The sequence below is a fragment of the Lepisosteus platostomus genome, chromosome 16 (genome assembly GCF_059453375.1).
Source record: "Lepisosteus platostomus isolate fLepPlt1 chromosome 16, fLepPlt1.hap1, whole genome shotgun sequence".
Lineage (NCBI taxonomy): Eukaryota > Metazoa > Chordata > Actinopteri > Semionotiformes > Lepisosteidae > Lepisosteus > Lepisosteus platostomus.
Window position 1 is genome coordinate 9196359 of NC_142626.1, and position 21892 is coordinate 9218250.

A 21892-nucleotide genomic window follows, 5' to 3' on the forward strand; every position below is an offset into this window, starting at 1 on the left:
TGTTTAAACTGTGTGCTAATTGACAAAGTGGTAGTGCAGCATTTGAACACCATCAACATCACTTTTAATAAACAATTATCCAATTCAGGGTCACAGTTACCCAGAGCCTGTCCCAGGAAGCATTGAACACAAGGCAGGATTGAACCCTGGACAGGATGCCAGTCTATCAAAGAGCACACACTCATACCAGTGCCAGCTTTCCCACAAGTCTATTAACCTGCCAGCATGTTTGTGGACTGTAGGAGAAAACTGGAACACCACACAAACATGGGGAGAACATACAAACTCTATACAGATAGCACCCCAGGTCTGGAATTGAACCTAGGGCCCCAGTGTGATATCTCCTGCACTGAGCTGATGGAAGCAGTAACCTGGAGACTGAATCCAGGTGCGGGCTCTGCTGGAAGCAAGCAGGGCAGGTAGGAGAAAGTGAACTAGAGACGCAATCGAAATGGAAGGGTTGAGCTGAGAGGAACTGATTAAAGCACCAGGCAGAGTCGTTTAACATGCAGGGTTCAGAGCACAGGGATCAGTGCAAGACGTGGTCAAACAGGCAAGGTTAAAGCACAGAGAGAGAAGAGAAAACACTGGGGAAATTCAAAGCTGAGTAGAATTAAATGAAACTAAAATAAGAGGTTAACATATTGATAAAGTTTGCATACCTAACTCACTTCCACAGCTACATCCTTTCAGATGTATATAGAATATTAGAAAATACAGTAGGAATACAAGAGTTAAGAGTAAGATACAAATGAGAAATTTGGGTTGGCCCAGTCTTCAAAATCTTGAAGAAATATACAACAATCCTTATTAGGAGTCCTTCTTCTTCTGGGACAAACACCAGATGAGCTGTCTTCAGAGGCAGAAAGATACTTGTTTAGAACTGTCAAGACGGCAGCCATGAAATAAATCACTAGAAACTGATTAAAGCTGGACTGACCTTGCATTTAAATGAAGAAGGACTTTATGAATGAAATCTCATAGACAATGTTACCCACAGAATTCTAAATCAACAACAGCATAAACTTATGTGTAAAAAGATAGGCAAAGTGGGAAAGATTGCATGTCGAGTCTCTCAGCAATGAGATATTAACAAAGAAGCCAGAGACAAGAACTTCTATAAAGTTGCGTAGCAGTTTTTTGTCTTTCTGTATGCCCTCTTTCTTTCTTGTTTTGTCCTTCCTAGGTGTTACTTTCTGATGTATTTGAAAAAGTGAATGTTGTGCTTTTCAGAATATCTACATCAAACAATAAAAAACAAAGAAATCACCAGTATACACTTACCACAGTGTTGTTAATTTACAGTTGGGATCCCTCAGAGCTGCAGACAGCAGTTTCACTCCTGAATCCCCCAGGTTATTCTTACTCAGATTCAGCTCTCTCAGACTGGAGTATTGAGACTGAAGAGCAGAGGCCAGATCTTCACAACATCTCTCTGTTAGTCCACACTCCCTCATCCTGCAGACAAAAAAGACAGGAGCACAGCTGAACATCTGCACAGCTCATCCACATCTTTCTTTCCAAGTCTTCACTACAGCACCCAGCTCAGCAGTAATATACACCATCATGTCATTATCCATCTCAGAGTGTCAATGGATGAGGATGATGAAGATAACACCTGCTTCAAAATTTGGGTTCCAGGAGGAAAAAGAAAGATGAGAAGAAATTGTCAGGAAGGGAGACAGTGGGAAACATGGAGACACACGGAGCTACAGTGACTGGAAATGGGAAACAGAAATAGAGAGACTTTGACTTTTAACCATAATAAAAATTGCTTCACATTTATTATTATATTTTATTATGATGTCATCTTCTTATAGTTATTTTAGTTAGTTACAGTGTTGTTGTTTTTCTTCAAATGGTTTATTAATCCCAAATGTAAATGACCAATACTGGAGTTAGTGGACTGGAGATTTTGATGTTTGTAGATATTTTGAGAAAAACAACTTTCCCATTTAAAGAAAATAAACCATTTGAAGAAAAAAAAACAGGGTTTTAACTGTGTAGCGGCGAGGCTTATTAATAAGAAAGAATTAAGTGTTCTGAGCCTTCCCAAATGAGGCCCCATTTCTCTGTACATCTCTGTGGTGCAGCCACAGAGAAACTATTCATGCAGGCTGATTTAGGGTTCCTTTGATAAGGACAGCTCCCAAAGGGGGATGCACTTAGCTAAGCCTGGCTATCATGATCAATGGTCATCCATTGGTGCCTATCTGTCTAGGGAGTGCCAGTTGGCCATCTGGACTGCATTCCTAAGTGTCAGGAGTAAGTGACTCATATCTCATCTTGATCAACCAATCAGGGACTGGTAGGGCCGAGTAACCCACGTGGGACTCTGATGCCCATGGAACTTTCAGCCAATCAACGAGCTGAACTTCCTCCAGGTAAAAACAGGCAACACAGAGATTCAGTAAAATTCAGTGGAGAATTCTGTGGACTGTTCTAAAGGGAATTCAAAGGAGAATTCCAGGGCAGGACGGCCCAGGAGCAGAAGGCTCCCAAGGGCAGGACATTCTCGCAGCGCGCCTCCTGACCATCCTGAGACTCAGCCCGGACAACCACGGAACGGCCAGTGTGTCCGAGTGCCAGAACTTTCCTTTGTTCTAAGAGTCTAGAGCGGAGGTTGCCAGAGAGTAACTAGAGGATCCACCCGAGGTTAGCACCAGCAGCAGGCCTCGTAAACAGGTCGGAACTGTGGACAGCTTAATCACTATTCAGAACTAGCTCTTCATCAGGAACAAACTGGTCCTCTTCCTGACTTGCTGGGACCCACAGTCATCTTTTCTCCTGTGCACAAACTTTGCTAATTAAAGCCAACACTAACTAGCAGGACAGTGAGCATCAGCAGCGCACCGTCGCAAGCCACACAGCACAGCCTGGCACCAAGCCAGAGAGCGCAGATTGGACAGCAACAGCCTGCAACTGTTTCTTTGTGCCCGCAGGAGATCTGAATCCCCAGAAATTGGATGAGTATTCAACTTCAATGCATTACAGCTCGAGAATTCAATTGTTATCCCAACCAGTTGATATCAATTTAATTCCTAAGAGTTATGTACTTGTTTTGAGTATCTAATGTAGAAGTTGTAACCAAGTTCATTTACGAAACGGTCTTAATGAATGATATACTGAATGTATGTCCTCTTGATATATGTAACTCTTTGTAACTGATTGAATATATATCTTTTGTATTCTGATAACCCTCTCGATAAGATTTGTTAGGTTTATATGCATATTCTATGTATTAATAAATGTATCCTCGTGTATTAGTACCTGTGTGTGTGCGTCGTTTGAGTTATGTTGCATGGTTGGATTCTAAAGCCATCAAAAGAATCAACTTTGTGATTTACTGCTACAATTAATAATTGTCTCAGTAAATGCCCAAACCCTACAGAACTGGTGCCTTCAGAGAGCCACTACATTTACATTTTGGCTATGGCAACGTTACATATTTGGCGTCCCTGAGCCGGTTTTCTTACATATTTGGCGTCCCTGGGTGGACGTGGCAAGACTGAAATGAGTCAACCAAGCGGAATAATTCAATATAAAACGCCGCGGGTTCCATACACGACAATACAGTGTGCTGAAAGCCGAAAGGAAAAAAAGTTCCCCTTGCTCTTTAAGCAGTGCTTGATTGTTTTGTGATCTTTTGCGATCTACTGGGTTGATTGCATACTTGATCTTGTGGTTTTCTGTGGTAAAACTGTGATTTCGTACTTAAAAGTAATACTCTTTAAGTTTAACGATGGTTGCTAAAAGGTCTGAATTCGAGTCGCTATTAAGCACCCTCTCTAGCAGCGACAAGTCTGACCACGATCTCTTCCATATCTCCGTCAGGGGAGAAGCTAGAAGGATAAATCTCCATTCTCTGAGAGAGCTAGCGAAGGACATAGAGAGATTTGACCCCGCAGTGTCAGAGAATAATATCGAGAGTTATATTCAGGACCTCAGGTATACCCTGCAGTACCTGCCAAACGCCACAGAACAGGAGAAAGTGTTTCTGGTCAGGAAAACTACCAGCAGAGCTGTAGATGAGTGGATGGCTAGGCAGATAAAAGAAGTCTGTAATGATTTTGAGGAGCTGTGTCAAGCACTTATCGAAGAATACAGTGCGTTTATTGACCCGACCGCTGCGATAGCCGCCGCTCTTAACATTAAGCACGAGAGAGCAGAGTCCCCTCGCGAATATTACGAGAGACTTAGACGAATTTATTTTGCAGGGCGAAATGATGAGGGTTGCAAAGAGAACACACATTTCAAGGGTTTATTCATTGCGAATCTCCACCCGTCAGTCAGAAAGATGACCAGCAGCCATATCACCCTGCAACTCACAACTGGCAACCCACTGAAGCTAAGCAGGTGTGAGCCTGGTCAGTACCTGGATGGGAGACCTCCTGGGAAAAACTAAGGTTGCTGCTGGAAGAGGTGTTAGTGGGGCCAGCAGGGGGCGCTCACCCTGCGGCTCATGTGGGTCCTAATGCCCCGGTATAGTGACGGGGACACTATACTGTAAACAGGCGCCGTCCTTCGGATGAGACGTAAAACCGAGGTCCTGACTCTCTGTGGTCATTAAAAATCCCAGGGCGCTTCTCGAAAAGCCGGTGTCCTGTAACCCCGGTGTCCTGGCCAAATTTCCCCCCTGGCCTTTACCCCATCATGGCCTCCTAATAATCCCCCTCTATGAATTGGCTACATTACTCTGCTCTCCTCCCCACTGATAGCTGATGTGTGGGGAGCGTTCTGGTGCACTATGGCTGCCGTCGCATCATCCAGGTGGATGCTGCACATTGGTGGTGGTGGAGGGGAGACCCCATTACCTGTAAAGCGCTTTGAGTGGAGTGTCCAGAAAAGCGCTATATAAGTGTAAGCAATTATTATTATTATTATTATTATTATCTTAATGCATACAGATGCACAGACCATGAAAATGACTGATATTAAGAGATTCGTGTAGAAAGCCTGGGAGTATGATGTCCAAAGTCGCTCAGAGCAAAAAGCTGTTAAAGCGACTGTGTTCGCCGTCAGAGCCAGCAGGGTTAATTCCCCCCTGCTCGAAGGAGCACAGGCTCCTGAGCTGGCTAAGCCCTGTTCCAAAGCACTCACACTGGACCGCACCCAGCGTCCTAAGTGCCATGAGAACACCGGGGGAGGGAAAGGGCTAGATAAAACTGAACAAAAGGATTCAGTAGCCGCCCGCCTGGCCAGGCTTGAACAAGCTTTATTAGGACAGGGACAACCGCTCCCCAAGGCTGCCGGAAGCGTGAATGAGCTGATACTCTCCACTGGAGGAGGCGGAGACCCGCCCCCTCTCCCTCCCTCAGTCTATCTGATTGAGTGGAAGGTTTCCTGCCTGGATAAGGTCAGCCACTCCCAAGCGAGTGCTGACTCCACCCCTGAAGTCACAGAGCAGGCAGTAAAACACAGAGGAAAAGCAAGAAGCTTTTACCTCAAGGCTGCCATGGGAGATGTCTTACACAGTGAGACACTGATTGACACTGAGGTTGAAAGGTGTTTGAAGTCACACGGCAAGCTCAAACGGGTTGAAAAAGAAAAGGGCATGCGACTCAGAGAGGAACCTTTGGTGGATCACCAGAAAGGCAAGGTGTGGAAATAGGTCAAGGCTCCTAAGCCTTCTGTACAGAAGGAAAGGGGGGCCAAGAGGCAGACTGTGCTCACACAGTGCCCACCGAACACAGAAGCCTATGTGAAGATTCCTTCTGTTCCCTCTGGACAAGAAATAAAAATATTTTCTTGTTCCCCGGATATACAGGGAAGTCGTGTCCCGGCTGAGGTCACAACAGCCTCCCTGCCACAGGAGCGGTGCTCCAAGCAGCCGCCTGATCCACCAGGTAAAGCACACCCCTTTTACATCCCTAAAGAGGAGCAGATCTCCCCACCTGGCGATGAAAAGGAGCTTTCCCTGTGCACCCTGGCACCCAAGAGGGGTCAGGACCACCACCCTGCAGTGGTGGAAGGGATCCAGATGGCAGGAGAGCAGGTCGGTGATGTAGCCCTCACCCTTAGCCCTGAGAGGTCCTCTATTAGTGAGGATCTGCTTGAGCAGCTGTCACAGGGCCACCGCCAGGTGCCCCTGGTGCAACATTCACAGGTTAGACAGGAGGTCCAGCTGGACGCTGAGACTACTGCGCTGTGGACACACCTGATCCCAGATGCCAATTCCCTCTGCTGTGACCCAGGGAACCTGCAGTCAGGTAACATTATTTCTCACAACTACCAGGTAGTGAGTGAGACTGACCTGATTGTTCCTGCCTCAACGGCAGGGTTGTCAACACACCCAGTCCCCCAGAAGGGACAGGGAATGAAAGCCGAGCTGGTTTTCTTACAGCCACCAGCTCAGTCTGTCAGTCTGAGTCTGACCAACAGTGGTTCAGCCAGACTGGAGCTGGATGGTCAAGCCACCCGCCTGCCAGTGCAGAACATCGCAAAGAGGGATATCAGAATCCCTGCCTGCACTGACATGGGCCTGGTGAGTGATAGTGAGTTCAAAGACTGTGAACTAGCTATCCCACTGCTGGGGCAGCTCCCTGAACCCCTAGCGAGGGAAGGGGGGAGCAAGCAGGTGTCCTACACCCACGCCCAGCGAACGATTGTAAACATGCCGATAGAGGGATTCCTCAATCAGGAGGTGTGCAGGGTGGACCTGAACAGTGAGAATGGGATAACAATCCCAGATCACTCAGGTGCTCCAGATGGCCACTCAGCCAAGGGTCAGGCATGCTCCACCGCTGCACCACCCCCTGCAGGGTTCCTAGAGCACAGGCATGAACAAATTGAAAAAGCAGATGCCCTGGAAAAGGAGGAGCAGCATCAGCAGCTGCGTCAGATCTCCCCAGATTTCCAGGATGTTGGTGCCCAAGATGCCACATGGCATACTGTGAAAGACACCATGTACATGCTGCGCCAGCTTAGAAAGGCAACAGTCACTCAGAAGGAGATGACTGGGATCAGCCACCCGAAAAGAGTTTTGGGAGGACTGATTGCTGCCGCCACTGTTGCACGTTTTCTTTTTCTGGTAGGTTTGTGTGCTACTGGCACTCTCACCCTGACTGCCCCAAGAAGGCAGGTGTCAGAGATGCCAGAGGGTAGTGACAGACTGTATCAACAGCAGCAAAAGTTGGAAAGCTTAGGGAAAACCCTACAGGCAACTTCCTATGCAACAGGGTTAAACCTTATTCCCCAACCAGTGGACATGATTGTTGGTGTTATACAGTGGGTTTATGCTTGTGTGCAACAGGCCAGAATGTTGACACAAGACCTGTTAAGGGAGTTTAGTGCCACTGTAGCAGGTCTAACCACGGCACAAATCCCAACCCACTTGATTCCACTCTTCTCAGTAGAGGAGTATGTGACATTAAACCCATCGCTCATATTTCACCCAGAAGGCAATCCAAGATTGAATTTGGTTCCAAATCTTGAGATGGGTATGGCTACCAAAGCTATCCATTGGCTGTGTCTAAAGGATTCACCAATGAAGGGTGTAAAGCTACTAATGGGCAGAGGGAGGTTAATGAACCCCATGAAGAGCAGGTGGGAAGTAAATGGCTGGTCAGCACACCACATTTAACTTTCACCATGACTTGTGACAGGCATGATACAGCTACCACAATGCAGCTACCTAATCAAACAGTTTTCCTGCAAGTTCCCGAGGAGGCCATAGTACAGCTTGAACTTAACACTGTACTGTCTAGAACCAGACAATATAAGACCAAACTTGAGGTCGTGGATGCCTTCAGGTGCCACACTATTGAATTGGATAGAAATCTAAGAAACAGTAAGCCCTGAAGAGGTACAGGTAGTTAGTTTGCTTTAATGGAACAAACCTCCAAACCACCCTAGCAGATACCCAGCACAGGTGTTGTGGTTTATCTGGGGGCTGGGAACAGGAACTGTTGTTATTGTAACACTACTGCCGGGTAGCTGGATCATGACTGGATGTACTCTGAATGCTGTACTCTCACATCAAGATGTACTCCGGGTAGCACGAATGAGTCAAAGGTAGCATGTCAAAAGAAAGGAAGTGACTTCTCCCCAAATATCTACTACAGAGGTATCAGATATAGACAGTGAACTTCCTGATGTGTAATTCCTAGACTGAGATAATGTCTCCTACCGTGTTTATACATACTCCAGATGTTATTCATCCTGTTTGTATCCAATGCTGGTTCCGGTATGAATTCTCGAGGAGTAATGTGGACATTTAAGATTAATGTTCTAATGGCAAGGGACATCACTTAACTCTGTTTTGTTTTGAAGGCAACAATGCCTCGGGACCTCGTGACCTTCAAAAAGGGGGGATATGTAGCGGCGAGGCTTATTAATAAGAAAGAATTAAGTGTTCTGAGCCTTCCCAAATGAGGCCCCATTTCTCTGTTCATCTCTGTGGTGCAGCCACAGAGAAACTATTCATGCAGGCTGATTTAGGGTTCCCAAAGGAGGATGCACTTAGCTAAGCCTGGCTATCAATGATCAATGGTCATCCATTGGTGCCTATCTGTCTAGGGAGTGCCAGTTGGACATCTGGACTGCATTCCTAAGTGTCAGGAGTAAGTGACTCATATCTCACCTTGATCAACCAATCAGGGACTGGTACGGCCGAGTAACCCACGTGGGACTCTGATGCCCATGGAACTTTCAGCCAATCAATGAGCTGAAGTTCCTCCAGGTAAAAACAGGCAACACAGAGATTCAGTAAGATTCAGTAAGATTCAGTGGAGAATTCTGTGGACTGTTCTAAAGGGAATTCAAAGGAGAATTCCAGGGCAGGACAGCCCAGGAGCAGAAGGCTCCCAAGGGCAGGACATTCTCGCAGCGCGCCTCCTGACCATCCTGAGACTCAGCCCGGACAACCACGGAACGGCCAGTGTGTCCGAGTGCCAGAACTTTCCTTTGTTCTGAGAGTCTAGAGCGGAGGTTGCCAGAGAGTAACTAGAGGATCCACCCGAGGTTAGCACCAGCAGCAGGCCTCGTAAACAGGTCAGAACTGTGGACAGCTGAATCACTATTCAGAACTAGCTCTTCATCAGGAACGAACTGGTCCTCTTCCTGACTTGCTGGGACCCACAGTCATCTTTTCTCCTGTGCACAAACTTTGCTAGTTAAAGCCAACACTAACTAGCCGGACAGTGAGCATCAGCAGCGCACCGTCGCAAGCCGCACAGCACAGCCTGGCACCGAGCCAGAGAGCGCGGATTGGACAGCAACAGCCTGCAACTGTTTCTTTGTGCCCGCAGGAGATCTGAATCCCCAGAAATTGGATGAGTATTCAACTTCAATGCATTACAGCTCAAGAATTCAATTGTTATCCCAACCAGTTGATATCAATTTAATTCCTAAGAGTTATGTACTTGTTTTGAGTATCTAATGTAGAAGTTGTAACCAAGTTCATTTACGAAACGGTCTTAATGAATGATATACTGAATGTATGTCCTCTTGATATATGTAACTCTTTGTAACTGAATGAATATATATCTTTTGTATTCTGATAACCCTCTCGATAAGATCTGTTAGGTTTACATGCATATTCTATGTATTAATAAATGTATCCTCGTGTATTAGTACCTGTGTGTGTGCGTCGTTTGAGTTATGTCGCATGGTTGGATTCTAAAGCCATCAAAAGAATCAACTTTGTGATTTACTGCTACAATTAATAATTGTCTCAGTAAATGCCCAAACCCTACAGAACTGGTGCCTTCAGAGAGCCACTACATTTACATTTTGGCTATGGCAACGTTACATTTATGGCGTCCCTGAACGGCTATGAATGATTACATATTTGGCGTCCCTGAGCCGGTTTTCTTACAACTGTAACACCACAACAAATAATTAATAATTATATTAAGCAATAATATAATTATTATTACAAAAAGTAATAAAAAGAATAAAGAAATTGATCATGAAACTAAACAAATCACATACCTCGCAAAACTACACAACACTGCACATGTTTTACACATGAAAGACCCTCTACACAGACTCCTACATGTAACATAGTCAAAACACACCAACACCTTCAGACAAGAGTCTACAGTTTTACTGGAGGAATTCTAGAGACATCCTGCTCTTCACCAACCCCTCAAACACTCTCCTCCTCTACAGACCCTCTGTTATTAACTATTACAGACCTGAGACTGTGTTTATCCTGCTCTTGTAGAAGAGGAGTTGGGTCTGGCCCAGCAGAAAGTGCACTGGGTACAATTCTCTTCTTACTAACATAACTCACCCTGAACACAACAGCAGCCGGAACACAACCGCACATCCTGAGTGTTTTTTCTTTGAGAATGAATGTGGATGCCTTGCACTATGTTCATCCTCTCCAGACATTTTACCAATCCTAATCCAGTTCCTTCTGTTCCTCTTTTTTCCTGATAATCTCTCCCCTTTTTCCCCCTGTCTATTGAATTTAAACTCACCCACACCTCCAAGCTCACTAGCTGATCCGTACACTCTGGATCTCTCCATAGTGCTGTCGTGATTCTCGCTCTCCAGCTTTTTACTCTAGGGACACGTAGTTTCGGACCCCCTCAAGTTCAGTGAGCACAGTACATGTTTATTTAACCTGGTTGAACTAAAATATAGCTTCTATTCACTAGAACCCTTACAGTATAGCACCCCAAACAATTACAGTATCTCCAGTTTTACTAGAGGAATTCTAGTGAGATCCTGCTCTTCACCAACCCCTCAAACTCTTACTCCCTCTAAAGACCCTCCGCCTGAGACTGTGTTCTTGTAGAAGAGGAGTTGGCTCTGGCCCAGCAGAAAGTGCACTGGGTACAATTCTCTTCTTACTGACATAACTCACCCTAAACACAACAGCAGGGCTGCTGAAGGTCAGAATAAGGTTAGAGAAGAGTTGGATCACGAGACTCAACATAGGGGTCAGACAGGTTCAGGTGCTATAGCAGTGAAAGTGTACCTGAATATCAACACAGAAGTGAAACCATAACCAGAGGTACAACATTAAATTCATACAGTATATAACACATGGGATGACCTAGGTTCTTAATGTGACCGATGTTAATGGTCTTAATGTGGCATAACAAAATGATACTTTTATCATTTCCACCTGAAACAGACCTGAATCAATCTGTGAGTATATTAGGCTTTTGGGACACATACTGCAGCCTACTGCTAATGTAGCACTACTGCCAAATTGTAATGTACTGCTAGCTACATTAAGTGACACTAGCTTGGCAGCACCTTTCAAAATGAAATGAAAGCCTCAACCCTGCTTTAGAAAAAAAATTCCCCGGACCAGGTAAAGTCAACTTTAGCAAAGACACTTATATAACAAAACCATGGTTATGTACTATTAGGTGAGGGTCTGTAGAATAGATTTGAGCTACTTTTGGAGAGGCACAATTTTTTGTTTGTTTGGGAGGGGAGTGAGACCACTCCCTGTGCATCAATGCATGGTCCCAGTCTGGGTGATCTTATCAACCCCAGCAGTTGTGACAGAGACCCTATGTGACAAAAACAAGGTGATTTTCTATTAGCTGTGGGTCTGTAGAATAAATTTAAGGTATTTTTGAAGAGGTACAAATTTTTCTTTGGTCATGACAGGAGTGAGACCACACCTTGCTCATCACTGCACGGTCCCAGTCTGGTAATAGGAGGTGCTCTACATACCTCAGCAGTTTTGACAGAGACACTTATCTGACAAAACCAAGGTGATTTTCCATTAGCTATGGGTCTGTGGAATAGATCGAGGTATTTTTGAAGAGACACAAATTTTGGTTTGGTCGGGAGGGGAGTGAGACCACTCCCTGTCCATCACTGCATGGTCCCAGTCTGGAAACAGCAAGTGGTCTTATAAACCCCAGCAACATTTGCAAAGATGCTTATCTGTCAAAACCATAGTGGTTTTCTATTAGCTTTGGGACTGTAGAATAGATTTGAGCTACTTTTGGAGAGGCACAATTTTTTGTTTTGTCAGGAATTAGACTTTTTCCTGTCTAGAAGAGCACAGCTCTGTGTCAGTTTGCAAGCAGAAAGTGATATAAAAACACCAAAGAGATTGCAAGAAAGAAAAAAAAATGAAGAACGGCAATTTCCTATTACCTGTGCGTCTCTGTATCACATTCCACCCAGTTTTAAGGATGTACAAATTGTTGTTGTGCTATACATGTGACTTTATCTGGTGCAGGATTTTTTTTCCCTAAAGCAGGGTTAGGGTATTTTTATTTTGAAAGGTGCTGCCAAGCTAGCGTCACTTAATGTAGCTAGCATCACGCTACTAAAGCCCTTCTGCTATGTTTATTTACCTTGGTTGAACTACAATATAACTTGTATTTCACCTGAATGTATTAATATTAACATTATATTCACATACTGTTCTAAAACAACAAAAATGCATATGAAAACTACATAAATTCACACAAGGCTACAGAAGGAACAGACTCGACTGGATTTAAAACATACGTAAGCTAACTGACATAAATGGTAGAGTACAAGACGGCGTACTGTCTGATACCTCCGAAGTACAGAAAACGTATAAATACGTGGGAGAGGTATTCGTTTAAATACTTTAAGTGTGATAACACTTTGTTACGGAGCCCGGGAGGGGCCAACAGTAGGAAAAAAAGTTATATCGAGGGAACGATTTACAATTCGTGCTCATGAAATTACTTTTTCCTTCGTTTTCCTTGTGTCACAGTATTCTCACGCATGTAGAAAGTTTCTAAAATGCCAGCATTATCCCAGGCTCCGAGCAACCACTATCAAACACTATATAACACATTACCGCGTCTTTATATCTGTTGTGTATCTTAATAAAGAGCCGTTCTTATATTATTTAAACTATTTTATTAACTACACAGATCATGCCCTTACACCATATATTCTCCCGCCTTCTACTCTCTCGTTCTGTTGTCTCGCGATGTCTACTCACTATACTATATCCCATTGTTATTTTTAAAGTCCATAACTTTACCATACTATTGTAACAATTCTATATCAACACACAGTAAACGGTTATTAACTATTACAACAAAATGTATGTGAAACCTTCCATTTCTATTCAACACATTCAACCTTTTTCTTTTTTTACAACTATTTCTCATTTCTAGCAGTCTAAGCAACATCTACATAGATAACAAACAAAATAGAGCAATTTAACATTTGGAGAGCTATATTTGTTAATGTCTCTGTAACGAGCCGGTTTCCTGATAACCCTGCCACTTCTGGTTGTTACTTCACTTCTGGGTAAAGTTACTGGCTCTCCTATGGATGTACTCTCCACTGTCTGAGGACTCGTCACTTCCTCCACGTCAGAAAGTCCTGTATTCTCAGCATTTTCTGTTTCTGCAGATTCAAAATCAAGATCCAATGGAGGAGCGTGTCGAAGATGTTTTACATTTCTCATTATTTTTGAGCCATCTTCCACATTCACTAACTCAAAAGAGTTACAAGAGGTGTTTCTCGATAACACATAGCGAGTGTCTTTGAACTTGCCATCCAATTTACCGTTGTCTAGGCCAGCCACAAACACTACATCACCGACCTTGAAGTTGTGATCCCTTGCTCGACGTGTCTGGTCTGCATATAATTTCATTTTGTGTGTGTACTCCTCATGATGTCTATGGATATCTTTTGTCTTTTGAATATCCCTCGGCTCTTCTTCTTTCTTTTCCACGTTTGGTAGTTTAGTCAGGATATCACTTCCAAAGAGAAGATTAGCTGGGGTTTCTCCAGATGCCCTGTGAGGTGTTGATCTATAAGCCAACAGAATCTTAGGGAGTTCCTCTCTCCATTTTTTTCCTTCTGTCGCAGCTGCTCTCAAGGCCCTTTCCAGGTATCTTTGAAATCTTTCAATTTTGCCATTACTTCTCGGATAGGAAGGTGATGCATGGATGTGTTTAATTCCACAGTAAGTCAGAAATTATTCAAACAACTGTCCTATGAATTGCCTGCCATTATCTGTTACTACCTCTAGTGGTAGTTTCTAATAACTGTGGCTGAAGATATGTCTGATACAACAACCGCCTCAGGGTAAGAAGTATAATAGTCTATGACAGTCAATATGTACTGAAGAAAGATGTGAAGACGGGGTTTGAATTTAATCCTTTCTGTAGGGGGTTTAGACTTCTAAGTCACAAGCTGGGGTTTATGGCAGGAAAGGGGGTTAACTGATAAGGATTGCAGATGCAAGCTAGGAACCCCCCTGGGTGTAATGTTAAACTGACCATTTGTCCAGAACATCGTAAACTGGCCAAATACCATGAACCCCCCTCTTTACCATCAGACCGAGTGACGTCAGAAACGGAGAAGAAAACACTATATAACCCAAAAGTTTGTAACAGTACGTTGAACAATACTTTGGTTTTGTTGTTTCTTGCGGGAAACAAGACTTCGGCTTTATTGTTCCTTGCATGCAATAAACTCATCTGTTTTACTTCATCTCGGGATCAAGAACCTTATTTCTTCTGTTACAACAGTACTCATTCAGAATGGGACCTACCAGGTCAATGCCCAATTTTATCCGAGGCCTAGGTGGTAATTGAAGTGGTTGGAGAGGTTGATCCTCCTGCAATGGCAGATTCAACACACAAGTGGAACAATTTCTGACTAGTCGTTCAACAGCACTGTCCATGCTAGGCCAGTAAAATTTGCTTCTCAGGTACTGTTTTGTACGAACCACACCCTGATTTGTCTCATGTGCTATTTTCAATGCTTGTCTGATTTTTGTTTTCGGTAACACAATCCTCTGTCCTCTTAAAAGCAGTCCATCATATGTAGATAACTCCAACCTACACCTGTGATATGGCTGCAGTTCGTCTGGAATTGGATTAGGCCACTGTCCTTTTTCCACTATGGGCATCAACAATTTCAATGTGGCATCTTCGTTTGTTGCTTGTTTAAGTTCCTCAAGTGTCAGTGCATGCAGTTCATAAGTGCTGATTGAAAGCACTCTATCAACATAGGTTTCTACATAACCACTGTCTTCTGTGTCTGGTAAAGGAAGACGTGACAATGAGTCTGCGACATTGGTTTTCCCTACTATGTGTTCAATTTTGTAATCATATGGCCGTAATCTCAATCCAAGTCTTTGTAGCCTGGGCGGTAACAATGTTGCCCTTTTGGGATTGAACATATAAATGAGGGGTTTATGATCCGTTTGAAGTGTGAACTTGCCTCCCCATAAATATGTCCTAAAATGTTCCACTGCCCAAACACAACCCAAGGCTTCACGCTCTATTTGCAAGTAATGCCTTTCTGTTGGGGTAAGTGAGCGACTTGCATATGCCACTGGTTTGTTCTGTCCATCTTCTTGTCTTTGTAGCAATACTGCTCCAAGCCCTACAGGACTAGCGTCACTGATCACTACTGTTGGCGCATCTAGTATAAGTATGCCAGACACGGTTCAGTTTCAAGTGTTCTTTTCAACTTGGCAAAGTCTTTCTCAGTTTCCGATGTCCATTCCCACTTATGTCATTTCCTTGTTATTTTTCTAAGGGGTTCAGATATATCTGCATAATTAGGAATGAATTTAGTCAAAAATCCACAAGTGCCTAAGAACGAGCGCAAAAGTGCAACATTCTCAGGTCTGCACTGCAAACAGCTGTCACCTTTTTCGGGTCTGGTTTTATTCCTTCTGCAGTGACCAAATGTCCCAGTATCTCGATCTCTTTCAGGCCAAAGATACACTTATCTTTATTTAAAGTTAAGCCACTGTCTTGGAATCTTTGGAATACTTGCCTGAGCCTCTGTTCTACTTGTTCTTCATTTTCCGCATTTACTACAACATCATCCATATACCATACAACACCAGGCATTGCACACAACTTCGAGTCCATAGCCTTCTGATAGGCCTCTGAGGCACTAGACAAGCCAAAAGGAACTTTTCTGAAACGGTAACCCCTGTGTGTGATGAAGGTAGTCAGGTGTCTTGATTCTGCTTGAGCTGCTTCATGAATTCTAGCGACTGTAAGAGCTCTTTCTAAAGTCAGCCCTTCCTCCTGCAACAATTTATCACGCAGTCTCTTATGTGCACATTTTTCCACAAGGTGATCTCTTAACATGTCAGCTTCCAATACTCCAAAGTCACACGATTTAGCCAGTTCTCTTAGTGCATTCACAAAAGCATCAACAGATTCGTCCTGAGACAGAGTTCTCTGCCTAAATTTATGCCGTTCCAAAACCACATTTCTCCGGGGTGTAAAGTAAGTGTCTAAGGCAGCTACAGTCTGTTCATATGTACCTTTTTCTCCAGGGAGGTTGACCGGGGTAAAGTTAGCTCGAAGTTCGAAAACGATTTTGGCACGCCTGTAGCGCTTTCACGAAACCTCTTAGAGTTGCGAGAATGCTTGTTTTGTGTATAAAATACATTGTGGATGCTTTCTCAGCCTTTACTTTGTCGTTTTTATGACATTTTTTTGACCAAGCACGAATATTCTTTTGTCCATATCTTCGCGATGGAAGCACAGAATGCTGTCAAACCAAATGCATTTTAAAGACCACGACTTGTGGATATTTCCACACCCTTTATATCAAACTATCAGTGAGCTAATTATCTTTTTTAAAACCTCCGGTTTTTCATCGATGCGTAATTACGCACGAACTGGAACCCGGGGGACCGCTGTGTGCACACGTTCACAACGCGAGAAATACTGTTCAATACGGCTTCGTGCGAAAAACCGGTATATGACCATAGGAAGCAGAACAGCGCAGTCTCCAATTACCCAGACTGTAAGCACGGGAATAAAGCTTTGTTTGATTTCTGAAACCCTTCCTTTACGTCCTGTTTTCATTCAGGTAAGGGTCAACTATATTCACAATACTACTGACAGCAGGAAGATAAAAATATTCTTTACTCAGCAGCTTATTAAAAACAGCTCCCATGATGTTCATACCGACTTTTTACACAGAACACTGACACAGCTTTGTGTTCTGAATCTCTTTTTCTCTTGCTTTTATTTAATGTGGCACAATGCACTGGGATAGGGGTATTCTGTTCACAAACCAATAGCATTTAAACCACAGCACCCACAATGCTGCAGGTAAGTGTTTTGCACACTAAGCAGGTCATCTGACTATTCCCAGCTTTGTTTTGGGTTATGGAACCTTTATTTTTTTAGGATTTTCTGAAGATAACACTACAGGTAGGATGGGTGGGTCGTCTTCATGGCTCAATAGCATTTCAAATACAGCACCCACTCTGCTGAAACCAAGTGTTTTACACACCAGACAGGCCCCCAAACCTCATACAACCTTACTGTAGCTGTGGCCCCTTTCTTTAATTTTTTATGATTTTCTGAAGATTACACTACAGGTAATACACTGGGACGGGTGGGTCGTCTTCATGGCTCAATAGCATTTCAAATATAGCACCCACTCTGCTGAAACCAAGTGTTTTACACACCAGACAGGCCCCCAAACCTCATACAACCTTACTGTAGCTGTGGCCCCTTTCTTTAATTTTTTATGATTTTCTGAAGATTACACTACAGGTAATACACTGGGACGGGTGGGTCGTCTTCATGGCTCAATAGCATTTCAAATATAGCACCCACTCTGCTGAAACCAAGTGTTTTACACACCAGACAGGCCCCCAAACCTCATACAACCTTACTGTAGCTGTGGCCCCTTTCTTTAATTTTTTATGATTTTCTGAAGATTACACTACAGGTAATACACTGGGACGGGTGGGTCGTCTTCATGGCTCAATAGCATTTCAAATACAGCACCCACTCTGCTGAAACCAAGTGTTTTACACACCAGACAGGCCCCCAAACCTCATACAACCTTACTGTGGCTGTGGCCCCTGTCTTTATTTTGTAATGAGTTTCTGAAGATAACACTACAGGTAATACACTGGGACAGGTGGGTCGTCTTCATGGCTCAATAGCATTTCAAATACAGCACCCACTCTGCTGAAACCAAGTGTTTTACACACCAGACAGGCCCCCAAACCTCATACAACCTTACTGTAGCTGTGGCCCCTTTCTTTAATTTTTTATGATTTTCTGAAGATTACACTACAGGTAATACACTGGGACGGGTGGGTCGTCTTCATGGCTCAATAGCATTTCAAATACAGCACCCACTCTGCTGAAACCAAGTGTTTTACACACCAGACAGGCCCCCGAACCTCATACAACCTTACTGTGGCTGTGGCCCCTGTCTTTATTTTGTAATGAGTTTCTGAAGATAACACTACAGGTAATACACTGGGACAGGTGGGTGCTATTCATGAGTCAAAAGCTTCATCACAACATCTGAAAATTTTAGATTTTACATTCTTTTTATTTCCCATGTTTCGTTTAGTTTTTTCCTAATTTCACATTTTAAATAAGCTATATCTGTAATCACAATGAAGGTGTGGTATGCAGTCTTGATGATGTGACTGTGTAACCATCAGGCACGAAGGAGAGAAAAACAAAAAACTCCAAAGGAGAAAAAAAATCTCTGGGGGTCCAAGGCCTGATGGTTGACCTCCCCTCCAGGTCCTGGTTGTGTATGACAAATAGTTACTAGAAACAGTTCACATGCACAACCATGCAGATTGACACGGTGAATTCTATTTCATATATTATGTGAGACTAGATGTTAATGTTGAGTGTGTCCCATCCACTGGGTTGAGCAGTACAGGATCTTGAGTTTTGTAGGCTGGGTTCCTTGCTTCAGAAATCCAGGAGGATCCCTTGTCATGGGGGACGGAGCTCAATATCAACCAAAGGCACCGAAGAGAGAACAGTGGCAGGCATGGTGTGGAGAAAAAAAAAGGGTTAGACACAGAAAAAACAATTGCAACGTGGTTGTCTACTTACCCACTTGATATCTATGTTTCTGCACCTCCTAAAGAATTAGATCACTTGGGATAAAGAAGACTACAGAGACGATGTAGAAGACTACAGCATTGTTAAATATGCTTATAGGTATGGGGCATCCTTAAAAAGGTCTGACATATATTTCCACAATTTAGGGGCTGTGTGCCTAAATGCTCTGCTACGTGCTTGCTATTGTTAACATAATCTGTTCATTGATCTAGACAGCATCCTACAACTACCTTAACCTTACTGTAAGAAAAGTATCACTTTGGTGTCTAGGCTGTTCTTTTTCATGAGTCTCCACTCCTGGAGATGTACATGGTACGATATTGAAAGCCAGTGGGGTTCGGACTTCGATGATGCAATTGTGTTTTATTGTTCCGGTTAGAATCCTTTTAGCACTGTGCCCTGTCTGAAGGTAGATAGAGTACTGTTTTGGAAACCTAATAAAAAGGAATCACCCTAGATACACTTCTATTTGATAGAAGCCATTTTTCTTTGATCTTTCTCACAACGGAGTGGAATTTCTTGATTAATCTATCTTACTAGGATGGATACAATTTTATCTGGAAATCTTTCACATAAATCATGTCATGGTGACATACTGTCGTTTTACATTTCTTTGCACTACTACAGTGATGTTAACAGTGTGTAGTGATCATATTTAAAAGGGACTGTGTTGTGTCATGATTAACTTTTTTACTGTTTTCATACAGACTTTGTTTGGTTTCTGGCAATAGATAACAAATGGTTTCTAGTGATTTTGTGTTCTAGTGTTTTTCATTATTGTTTGGCAAAGTGTACGAAAGTTTACTCTTACCCAAGATAAAATTTTTGGGGGGATATTGAAACTTGTACTTACGTGTCTTTTGGGGGTGAATTCTGCTGAGAACACGTTGACAGTCTTCTTGAGTTTCCAGCATGTCTTTTATGTAATGCTCGGGAGTAGGGGGTGGATGCTCACTCATCAACAGTGCCTGAAATATAAAACCGTAAGAAGGGTTACGAACTGCAAAGGATCCAAGGAGTATAAATGGGTCACAAATCAAGATCTAGGTATTTGCACAATTTTCCAGATCTCTCTTAATCAAACTCCTTTTTTCTTACTTTGTGTTTTTACAGCAAGACGTTATATTGTTTCTGTGCTAAATGGCAAGCTCTTTTAGGTGTTCATGGTTGTGTCTTTGTTTCTATACTATTGGAAAGAAACCTAGTAAGTGATTTGATGCATCCATGTCTAATCATTAATCTGACACAGTAATTCTATCTTTGAGATGCCTGTGTCATGTAATAAATTGCACAGATTATCAGTAATCTTTTATGTGTGCCTTCTTTGGTGTGTTTTTTGAAAAGTTATCTCTAATTTATAGAACCATTAATGCCAGAAGACAAGCCTGCAATCCAAACTTCTTAACAATAACAAACAATTATAACGTCCACTGAAATATGTCATCCTACTGTATGTTTCTGCTGAATCTAAAACTACATGTCCTGCTTAAAAAACCCTTTCATAGTGATAGTTTGCATGCAGAGCATACTCACCAAACTGGGGTTGGCAAAATGTACATATCCATGTTACTTCATTCTTTGCGCTTTCATACTCTTCTTTTGAGATGCACAATTCATGGAACCAGTTTTCACAACTGTCACACTGAATCTACACGGACAGTAAACCTTATATCAGTTCAGCTATCACCTTTCACTGGCATGTTTTGTTATTATGTGCTTACATTACACATACAGATAGAGATGATGTTCACTTACCCAGTTTGTCTGCCGCACTGGTGTTTCTCCACACATCAGGCACATGTCCTGGAGAGGAGCTATAATAAACATGCCAAATAGACTGATTTTTCCAATGTTATCTACAGATCATTGTTGCATAATTGAAGACAGTTTGATAGAGACCTTTTCGTATGCACTTTCCTGATTAGGTGTTCTACTGCTTCTTAAACCGCACATTGTCATGTCTCAGAATACTCCTGTCAACACCTGTTACCCTTTTTTGCGTCAGCGTGTGTTGCTATGATTTTAAGGGGGCACATGATAACACAGCTATCATGTTTCAGTTTGCTTTGCTTCACTATGGGCAATTTAGACCCACACTTTTCCCAGACAATGGTTGTGTCAACCACGACGAAGGCCAAAGTGTCATTGAATTTTAACTGTGTGAAATGTGATTTAATTAACTTTTCATCACTGTGTTATATAGTACAAAAAGAATACCCAAATGAGTTCTGCATATAAATAAATTGAGAATCTTTTTCATCCAGACTTGTTACAGAGAGAGAACATGCTTCAGGAAAATAATATACACCAAGAAACGTAGGCAATGAGGTTCAAATGGTCCAATACATGAAGCCTCAAGAATTCTGATTGACAGGTCTTCCCGCAACTTTCTCATTTCTTTGGCACTGCTGTTTATTTCGATATATGTTGGAATATCCGGGAAATTGTTAATGATGTCTGCGCCCATCTAACAGACAAAAGTTTGTTTCAATTATTTCCCTAAAAATCTCTCATACAATAGTTTTAAGTCCAAAATTTCGGCGTGGAAAGGTTATGCTGACCTGCATCACAAAGACCCCACAGCTTGAGGCATCTGCTTGCCTGGTGTGACCAATCACGCTTGGGTGCCAGTTGATATTCAACCAGTCTTCTTTTCCTAGGACATTCCTTCGCATCTTAAAAAAGTCCCTGTGAATCAAAACAATAGGTTATTGATAAATGAGGAAATATTTGTCATGCTGAACTTGAACCTGAAATGTATGTGTGCCCCTGCAGAATTTCACCACGAAACTAATGCTTGATTTCTTACCTGAACCTTTTTGCCGCTGCAGTGGAGTCTCCCATCTCATCACTCCCCATAGGGTCGACCACAAAGACTTTCTGGGATGGAGCATATAGATACTGCAAGAAACAAAGGGCCCATCATCAGACATGAAGTTGCATTTAATGTGGGGCCAGACACACAGGCAGTTTCAGGAGTTTTATGTTGTTTAAACAAAGGTTTTTAATATTTGAATATTTTATATATATAATATTTATATTTATATATTATTTAACATTTAACATTTTGCAAACCTCGGCAAAGACAGTCAGGAAATGAC

The 21892-nt window shown here is 42.9% G+C and overlaps 1 protein-coding gene and 2 long non-coding RNA genes across 4 annotated transcripts in view; all 3 read right to left on the minus strand.

Moving 5' to 3' along the window:
• The window catches only part of LOC148646821 (NLR family CARD domain-containing protein 3-like), a 231538-nt gene that overhangs the window by 133391 nt on the left and 76255 nt on the right, over positions 1-21892 (minus strand). The window contains exon 8 of one of the 2 annotated variants that reach the window (XM_088608953.1): positions 1285-1458. In XM_088608953.1, coding sequence (XP_088465079.1) covers positions 1285-1458 — 174 coding nt within the window. Of the gene's footprint in view, positions 1-1280; positions 1459-21892 lie in introns of those variants that run through there. The other variant, XM_088608954.1, reaches the window with a different exon arrangement.
• LOC148646822 (uncharacterized) lies at positions 19460-20644 on the minus strand. The gene is made up of 3 exons (XR_015927658.1): positions 20547-20644; positions 20325-20439; positions 19460-19759 (listed from the first exon to the last, which is right to left on the minus strand). It is a non-coding gene; the product is annotated as an uncharacterized LOC148646822 (long non-coding RNA).
• Positions 21139-21686, minus strand: LOC148646823 (uncharacterized). Its single transcript, XR_015927647.1, has 3 exons — positions 21601-21686; positions 21353-21479; positions 21139-21258 (listed from the first exon to the last, which is right to left on the minus strand). It is a non-coding gene; the product is annotated as an uncharacterized LOC148646823 (long non-coding RNA).